Source organism: Lathyrus oleraceus, chromosome 4 (assembly GCF_024323335.1).
Source record: "Lathyrus oleraceus cultivar Zhongwan6 chromosome 4, CAAS_Psat_ZW6_1.0, whole genome shotgun sequence".
Lineage (NCBI taxonomy): Eukaryota > Viridiplantae > Streptophyta > Magnoliopsida > Fabales > Fabaceae > Lathyrus > Lathyrus oleraceus.
Window position 1 is genome coordinate 86,263,672 of NC_066582.1, and position 10,090 is coordinate 86,273,761.

General features: G+C 36.4%; 2 protein-coding genes across 2 annotated transcripts; both read right to left on the reverse strand.

The window, feature by feature from the left end:
- Nucleotides 1-3,306: 3,306 nt before the first annotated feature.
- On the reverse strand, nt 3,307-3,828 carry LOC127136133 (uncharacterized). The gene has a single exon (XM_051062729.1). It carries the CDS (start codon nt 3,826-3,828, stop codon nt 3,307-3,309), a length of 522 nt encoding a protein of 173 aa, XP_050918686.1.
- Nucleotides 3,829-5,406: 1,578 nt separating this feature from the next.
- On the reverse strand, nt 5,407-8,761 carry LOC127073567 (DEAD-box ATP-dependent RNA helicase 52C). The gene is made up of 6 exons (XM_051014742.1): nt 7,896-8,761; nt 7,673-7,756; nt 7,352-7,594; nt 7,026-7,184; nt 6,817-6,930; nt 5,407-6,459 (listed from the first exon to the last, which is right to left on the reverse strand). Exons 1-6 carry the CDS (start codon nt 8,574-8,576, stop codon nt 5,755-5,757), a joined length of 1,986 nt encoding a protein of 661 aa, XP_050870699.1. The 5' UTR covers nt 8,577-8,761; the 3' UTR covers nt 5,407-5,754.
- Nucleotides 8,762-10,090: the final 1,329 nt, after the last annotated feature.

The window sequence follows — 10,090 nt, forward strand, 5'->3', positions numbered from 1 at the left end:
ACAGGTTTGCATTATCATTACCGCTTTATACTCTTAATTTACATGTGGCATTATGATTAAATTCATGAAAATATCTTAAGTTTTGCATGTGGATTTAAGTATGCATGGATATCTTGAATGTTTAACCATGTAATCTCTGTAATGGATGCCATAGGGTGTGAAGCTTGCTGAAATCGTACTGTTCTGAAATTCAAAACCCGCAGCCGTTCGCTAGCACATCGCTAAGCGAACATACAGCGAGTGTTCGCCAGACCCTCGCTAGGCGAGGCAGCAGCGAACATGACAGTCGCTGATTTTTCTGTTCTGATCTTTGCCCATCTGACATGTTTTATTATCACCATGCATTGTTTACCTGACATTATTACTGTTGTGATTCCTTTTGGTTGGGTGCAACTCTCAATTGCACCCTGATTTGGTATTCTGACCTGTTTGCTGAATTTTGTAAGGGCTCACGTAAAGGTAGCTTGCTAGGTATTCCACTTTATTTGTGGGATACCCTTGTTGAGACCCATCCTAATTACCCAATTGATTATAACGTGGAGATTCATCCTAATTACCTAATTGATTATAAAATATTGCCTTTGAATATGTGATCTTGGACCTCTCTTTATTGCCTTACGGTATTACGGTATTACAGTATTACGGTATTACGGTCATGTCCCGCGAATGTGGGGATACACTTAGCAAAGACCCTTCGGTTAAATCATCATGTCCCTATAAGATAAATCATAGTCCCTCGGATGTTGCCTTCGAATATATGATTTTGTCCCTCGATGTCCCGTCGTTGTAGCCTACGGTTAAATGATGATTGTCCCTTCGAATGCTAAGGTATCCTTACAAATGTTGCCTTCAATGACCAATCGATGACCCTACGATGACCCTTTTACATCCAAAGGATAAAACTACTTACTCCTCAATAGTAAGGACAGTTTTACCCTCATAAGGATAGGAAATGTCCATAAAGGCCTTGGGTAGGTATAACTCTTAATTGCTGGCTCACAACCTAAAACATTTTTCATACCTCACACTTTGCGAATACTAGAAAATCACCACTTGGTATACATTCGTACTAGAATCATTGCCAAGTTATATTTTTCTAAACCACTTTCAAAATTAAACGAGATAAATACTGTGTATACATTCGTACAAGAATCATTACAAAGTTAAACTCTCTTTTCAAAACATTTTAAAGCAATTCACAAACACTTTTTTCAGACAAACATACGTGATCCAGCAATTAAGAGCCCATGGATAACCATGGATACAAAGGGTGCTAACACCTTCCCTTTGTATAATGTACCTCCCGAACCCAAAATCTAATCAAGGTCTTTCCTATTCTTTTCCGCCTTTCCTTATTGGATAAAAGAAAAGTCGGTGGCAACTCTTGCTATCCGCGACATTTGCTTTCCAAAGCAAAAACACACAAAGTCAGTTCACCGTATGACACTTGCGCATTTGATTCTCTTTCAATGTTGCTCAATTTTTGGAACTCTTGCATCCTTTCCATAAAATGTTTCGGCCAAGTCTCGGTTGTTGTCGTTGAATGAGTCGTCTAGTATGATGATGTAGGTGGTATAAGGCATCCCGATTTCAAATAAATGCTAAAAAAATTTGTGATTTTGAGAGCCACCCAATACACATAATACGATCATTTGGATTTTGAGGTGGGGCGGTACGCAATGGGAAAAAGGTTCCCGAAAAACTGTATCGTGTAAGATCAACACACACTTTATCATATGAGGATGTTATGAGATTACCCATTTCATGGAAGTTCATCCAATTTGCCTCTGGTGCTGGTCCATTAAGGTAAGGAACACGAGACTCATAAACTTCATCAAATTGTTCTTTTTTTTCGTAAAGTCGTGTGTATGATTCTTTATGAGTCCTCAACTTTTGAATAAGTTGATGATGGACAAGGGTATGATTATCTTCTCATTTACCGAATAAAGCCGAAACAACTCGATATCCATAATTACCCCCCCCCCCCCTTTAACATTGACGATCTACTCGATGTATTTATGTATAAAAACTGACATCTCACGAATGAATGGAATCTTTGGTGGTGGCGACGTAGGGGGTGGTTTGCTAATGCGAGCTCCTTTGAAAATACTTTTTGGAGATTTTGGAGTTGGTGAGTCCAAAAAAACTTTGTCAGCATATTAAAAAAGGAGACCACACCATTGAGTTGTCACTCGGTGTAGGATTAAACTTCTTCAGAGCACCTTTCGTTTTTACTGGTTGAGTGGGTGGTTTCAAGTCGGTGGTTTCCAAATAAGCAATCTTCCTCGATTGTTCTTTGATGTGGAGTTTCATGTTGTCATCGGCTTTCAAAAATATCTCTTGTATCATTTCCCATTCGGTTAAAATATAGATATTTGATTTACCGTTTTTCATATCACCATCATCATCAAACATAAGCCTCTTCCAATGAGTGCAAAACCTCATCCAATCTTATCAGTCTACCAAGTTTCACCTTTTATGTAATAACACAAGCACATGGGAGACCATATGTTTTAATAATTGTGCATCCACACTTTGCGCAATTGACGCCTGCATTATCAGCTCGTTTAGCCTTGTGAAAGTTATTATTCAAACCCATTTGAGATATGTTTCCCACCAATTCAGAATAAATATTATTATCTTTAAATATTTATTCCAAAACTATGATGCTCAGACCAAATGATGTTCACGGAGTTCCAAAAATGTGATGCTCCGACCAAATGATATTCAAATGCTAGTTTTGAATCATTTGATTCACGGAGTCCCAATCTCTACACAAATCACTCTTACTATTTCCCAACCATTTTTTCAATGTAGCATAGACAGACTCAATTCAGTTAGTTGTTGTATTTCTAAGGTGTATAACCTTATCAGTTCAAGCATAAACAATCTTCTCTTTCACCTAGTCAAGAATTGTGCTTTCAACATATTTCAAAAAATCAGGATATTTTTTACATACTTTCCTGAATTACATAACAGAATCGGCATATAATTCTTTTGTGGAAGAATTTACTATAAGATTACATGTATCTATTATTTTTTCCACAACCACATCTGTCTTCACCATTTTTCCATCTTCAGACTCTATCTGTTTCGTCCCAATTGCGGATTTAACTCGGCTTCTCGCATTCTTTGTTATGTGATACCTACAAAGTAATGTGTAAGAAGTATGAAATACATTTGCAACTGAATTTATCAAGGCGGTGTCGTGGCCGATAACTATGACTTTAGGCATCTCAACTTGGTCCTTCAACATTGTCTGACACACCTCTAAGGCCTAAGTAACATTCTCTCATTTCTCGCTCTCTAGAAATGCAAATTGGCAGAATGTGTCTTCTCAATTGAGATAACACCAACCATCTCGAACAATATAAGCTTATACTTGTTGGTCTTATACGTTGAATCAAGTATGAGCACCGTAGGAAACGTGTTGGACAACTTTATGGAACCAGGATGAGTATAAAATATATCTCTAACATTAACTCCATCTTTGCATATTCGGTACGTAGACACGTAACTATTATCATCAAATTGTTGTAAGAGTTGTTGCATTTCACTTCTATCCCCTTTAAGCGCCTTGTTAGTTTGGTACCGAATATTATACACTTGCTTGATATTTGATATATTTTCAAGTCTTTTCCGTTTCAATGTTGCAAGTATATTTTTCGGCTTAACCAAATTCAATGTCATGTCAACAACACATTCTTTCTCTTCCGGCATGAGCTGACACACAATTGGATGACCCGCTAACTTATCACACAAATCATGGTTATACAAACCACATATGACAATAAATCTCCAATTTTGTTTGTCAACATGTAACCACATATCTTAAAGGGACACTCACATTTTCTTGAACTGGTGTCGTCTTTTTTAAAATTCCAGAGTGAAGGTCTATATTTCCTGCTTCTTTCGCACGTCATTGTCAAAAAGACAAATCTTTTATCTGAACCATTATCGGACCTTCCAATGACTACATCGAATCCCTGTTTGGAGACCTTCATACGAATCCATTGAAGCATTTGATCACGAGATTCAAACTCTTGCTCATTTTTAAATTGGTTGCCTACATTTGTCGTCATCACAATAACACATTGAACATTTGGAGACACAACTTGTTGGGGAGAAATATGGGGGTGCACCATATATAATAAAAACACTTACCGCAAATCAGTAAATTAACGCTACTGCTGAAAACAGAGCTGAAAAATGAACCTAGACTGATACCGGAAATGTATTTCCAGAATAGTTCATACACGTTTAGGAGATACATTTCTGGGAAAAAATGCTCGTTTTTTCAGACAAAACACGAGATTAATGTGAGCAATGCAACTCGAAATAAATGATCTTTACCTGAAATTTTAACTTATTTTGCTCCCTTTGGTGTAATGAACCACAAGATTGGAGATTTGGAGTGAAAAAATAAATTGAGAATGGAAGGATTTTCGGTGAGGATTTTCAAAGAAAAACAACAATGGTTGTGTGATCATGCAACTATGTGTTTTATAAGATTATTCTGAAGATGCATCTCCGGAAATATCTGACATGCAAATCTGACAGAACATTTCAATATCCCGCCCAAACTTCCGAAGATGCATCTTCGGAATTTCTACTAAGCTGATCAGTTATGAATATTTTCTTGAAATATTTCAGAAATGCATCTCCAGAATAAAAAACTCAACCTATAGAGCATCACTCAGAATGACCTACGTTGAGTATGCATTAGGTGTATCTGAAGATGAATCTCCCAAAGGAAAGTATTTTAAAATTTCCGCATGATGTCTAAAAAATATATACGAGGCTTAAGAAATCATTAAAATACTTCTTGGGAGAGAATCCATCCCTTATGTACCAAGCCCATGCAATGAGTGTTTTCAACTTTATCTTTCTTAATTCCTCCATTTGGATTTTTTATTTTTATTTTCATACTGCCTTTTGAATTATTCTTATTTTCAGCTCTTCCGAAGTTGTGCAGAGGCATATTCTGTTTAAATTCTCATTTCTCCTAAACATGAAATAAAAAACTTGTATTGGAGCTTAATATCAATGGCTATTGAACATGGTTACAAAGACATAGCAATATGTAGTTCTGGGATAAAGTTTGGTTATGAGACCAATCTTCATCCAACTACTCTATTTGCAAATGTTGGTCAAGTTGGTTTTAGTTATGGTATTTCACCAAACGTCCACTACTAAACTCTTCCATGAAATATATTGATTCCACTTTTCAAACTACAGGGTTTCAAGGATTACTCAGTGATGATGATGCATTGAAAGCTAGTGAGGAAAGCCTTAGCATGAAGATAAGGGTTTTAATTTAAATTCAAGATTGGGAATCCATGGGTAATCAGGGATTGAATAATTTCAATACCAAACATCTCCTGATTTATATTAACTATAAAAGAGTGAAGCTAAAAAGCCAAATCATATTGAGATATAAATAGTACAACTATAGCGAATCTTAAAAGATAAATGTTTAAATCCACAGATCAGGCCCATCCTTTGTATAACTTGTAAGATTCCAAAACGCAAATGATCCTATCCACAATTCGAGCTCACACATTGTATAGTAAGTTCGAACTACGAAATGGTCTCAGGCCAAACAATATTCAATACCAAATGTCTGCAGCAAATTTTGAACTATCTTAAAGTTAGGGATCTAGCTATTTGCTCTTTGGCATCATTGTATACAATGTTACCTTATCCATCAAAATCATTAGCAAAAAGGATGCAACGAGCAAGATGCTAGCCAAGTCAGTCCCATCCAGTTGGCACAACAGATGCATAACCACATGGCCCGTTTATGCCATCACTGCCTTCACACAAACCAACATCAGCATAATTGTAACCACCAGCAACCTCTGTATTACTGCTGTCAAAAGCGGTATTGTTGTTAGAGTTTTGGTTGTTTAAAGAGGTATCAGTATAAGTGTTGGCAGTATGGTCTCCTCCATTGCTGTAGGTGCGGTTGTAGTTGTAATTCTGCACCTGTTCGGGAACATTATGGAAACCATTATCACCATAATTACTGTAACTACTGTTGTAGTTATTGTAACTCTCCACCATTACAGGTTCTGCTGCAGTCCGGAAATCACGCCCTCCATAATTGCCTCTCCAGGGCGGCCGTTGAGATCCAAAGCTGCCGCGTCCACCTGGTGCTGAAGACTCAGAATACTGGATTAGCCAAGAAGGAACTTCTTGTTTTGCTTCTTGCAAAAGTCCAACAAGACTCTTCGCAAGTGGCATGTTTTTGCTGCTGAAGAAAGCAGTTGCTAAACCAGACTGACCAGCACGGCCTGTTCTACCAATTCTATGTACATAGTCATCTATGTCTCTCGGCAAGTCAAAGTTTATAACATGAGCCACATGAGGTATATCCAATCCTCGAGAAGCAACATCTGTTGCAACCATTATTGGAGTAAGACCACGTTTAAAAGATCTCAAAGCTCGCTCCCGCTCCTAAAAACAAAATGCAACAATATAGAAAAATAAAATACCTTTAAGTAATAACACAGACAAAAAGAGTACAGTAATATTTTGAATTGTACAATGCAAAATAGAATAGATATCACGTTATAGTCACCATATTTTGGATTATATGATCCAAAAATAGAATAGATGTCACAAGCTAGACACCTTTTATTTTGGATTCTATGATCAAAATGTTGGAATTGATTGCACGAGGGACCACAAATACAGAAACAAATAAAGCATAAGGCACTGCAACAGTAGCTAATACAACATAAGATAGACGACTAACATTGAATTCGGTAAAAGAATACAGAGGAAATAAAGTAAAGAACAAAAGCTACTAACCATTTGAACCTTGTCACCATGTATTGCAATAGCTGGAAAACCACTTCTGCATAGCCAACTTTCTAAAGCATCTGCTCCTTTCTTTGTTTCAACAAATATAAGAGATAAAGCAAGCTGCACTTCATAAAAAAATATTATCAAACACAAAGTATATCAAAAACAGCTGGTACAGAAGCAACAATAATTGTAGATTTACATTGCAATATTACCTTCCCATTGACTACATTGCGTCGGAGAAGATCCACAAGACGATTCCTTTTCTCCATATCCTGAACAGATTCAATTTTCTGTACAATCAATTCAGTGCTTGAACCAACCCTTCCAACAGCCAGGAACACATAGTTTGACAAAAAGTCAGATGCAAGCTTCTGCAGTTCACAACAACAAAGTATGAAATCGTTATACAATACACAAACCATTGAATATAACATTACAAAGACACATCAATTAAACAGTAAACAATTCTCAAAGCATCAAGAACATCATCAAATACAGTAACTAAAAAACTATATCACAGGGATTAAAGTTAACCAACCTGTATATTATCAGGAAAGGTGGCACTGAAAAGCAAAGTCTGTCTAGCTCCCGGAGCAGGCATGTTCATCTGCTGAACAATGTTGCGAATCTGATGCTCAAAACCCATGTCCAGCATCCGATCAGCCTCATCCAAAGCAAGATACTTAATCTTCTTCAAAGAAACCCTTTCTCTTTCAATCATATCCACCAAACGCCCAGGAGTTGCAACCAAAATATCAACACCTCTCTCCAAAACACGTAGCTGTTTACAGTCACAAACAATGAATTTGAATCCACACTATAAAACCTCACAAACCAACAAACAAAACAAAACAAAAACCTGTTGACCAATAGGAGCACCCCCGTAAGCAACCGCAATCTTCACTCCTGTTTGATAAGCAAACTTGTTTGCTTCAGCATGTATCTAACCAATTTAGTTTTGAGCATATAAAAAAACAAAAATTAGATTCAAACTATGTTGTTGTTTTCTACTTTGAACTAAACAAAATATGTATTTAAAGAATAAAAAATTAAGATAGAAAAGTAAAACAACAAAAAAAAACCTGGCATGATAACTCCCTAGTTGGAGACAAGATGAGTGCAGTGGGGTACGCAACATCGGAACCACCGCCACGTGGCATAGCCGACAACCCAGAACCTAAACGATCTTTCATAATCCCAGATATAATCGGAAAACAAAACGCCGCCGTTTTACCAGACCCAGTCTGAGCACAGGCCATAAGGTCTCTCCCGGCAACAGCAATGGGGATCGCGTAACGCTGAACCGGAGTAGGTTTCACATACTTACATCTCTCAATGTTATTCTTCAAATCCTCATGAAGTTCGGTTTCAGCAAAGACATTCACCGGCGGAGGCACGTTCTCGCCGGTAGCCTCAACGGGGATAGATTCATACGCTTCGAAATTCGCAACGACGCCGTTTTCCGGCTCAATGCGGGGCTCAACCGGAGGGCGATTGTTCCGATGAGGAGGATCGTGGTTGTAGTTGAAGTTCCGCGGCGGTTGTTGTTGTTCGGGTCGAGGGAAATGACGTGGAGGACCATAACCGTAACCGCCTCGGCCACGTGGTCTGTGAGTGGAGCGATTGAAAGATGATGAATCCTCGGACGGAGGAAAATGGGTTCGGTTGTTGTAGGGAGGAGGAACATTGGAACGGAATTGAGGCACGTAGAGGGGTTGAGAGGGACGAGATTGTTTGTGAGTAGTTGAATCAGACCATGCCATAGTGAGTGAGTGAGTGAGAGAGTGAGTGGTTGCAAAAAGAGAAGGAAAAAAAAACTGTTTTAGGTTAGTATTGAAATGTTGCAAGTGAAGAAAAATTGAAACGTAGTATAGTAGTGAAGATGAAAGAAAGAGTGAGTGTTGGAAAAGAAAACGACCCTTGAAAGGAAGAGATTTAATACAATTAAGTGAATAAAGTGAATTTATTAATTACAAGGTCCGATAGGAATATGGAAAGGAGAAAGGGAAAGGTGGGATTGAAGGGACCCGTTACGACACGTGGCGGACAAGGATTGGGTGAAAAGCTGCTAGGTAGAGAGTAGAGTGGTAGGGTATTTGCAGGGTGCTGAACAATGAAATGAATGCTTGTGAGGTGAGGTGAAAAAGTGTGAAGGGTGTGAAGTGAATGAGTTCCAACAAACAAGAATTGAAACGCGTGGATCCCATTTTCTTTACTATATGCTGCCATTTTCATTCTCATCTCGCTTTTACGATGTTTTCTCTCTTTTTTCTTGTTTGGGAAAACCCAACCATACCAAGCTACTTTACGATGCATTTTCCACTATTCATGTTTGTTTGTGTTCGGATTCTTTGGTTCAAATATTAAATTGCTCCACTCATTACTTTTTTTTATATAATTTTATAAATTTATTATTAAGAGAGCTCAGTATTTAACTATATACGTAAAAAAAAAAAAAAAAAGTGTTTAACAAATATGGTAGAAAAATTTAAAGGACTAACTAGTTATATAAATATTTAAAGACTAGCCTTTTATAGACTATCTAATTCAAAGAATCACGTGGTGTATTTGGGCTAATAATTTTTTTTAGAATTAAACTATTATAAGTTTTCTTGACAAATACTTTAACTAATTATAAAAAAAAAATCTCTGTTATTTAATAATTGTTAGTGTAAAAAGTTTTACACCGTCGATTCATCACTATCACCCATTTGTATTACTTTATAGATTTTTAAAATAAAAGTCAAACTTCTTTTAATATCCAACGTCTATAATTAATTGATGATGTAAAACCTTTTTACATTTACAATGTATTTCAATTAATCTCATTAATATTTTATGCAAATTTTTCATGTTATTGTTTTTTATATTTGCATCTATAAAATTAAAATATATTAATAGGCGATAAAATTATTTAATTAAACTATTAGTATTATTTTTCATTCATTTATCATTATTTAAATCTATAATATAAAAAAATAATATGATGTAGAAAACTCTAATATGTCATTTGATCTTTATTTAACACATCATCAAATTGTGGATAATTTGGTCCAAAATTTTAAAAATTAAACCAACTTTTCTATTGAACCTATTTGGTTCATATAATCTTGCAATTTTTTCTTATTTGCCCGGCATATGTCATGTGTCCTAACTTCTATGTTTTTAGAAAATTTTATACTATTTTTTTCAAACATCACACCACATTGCAATGTCTTACCGGTCACTAATCCTTTTTCAATTTCTCCTAAAAAAATTTAAAATCTTTCGCCTTTCT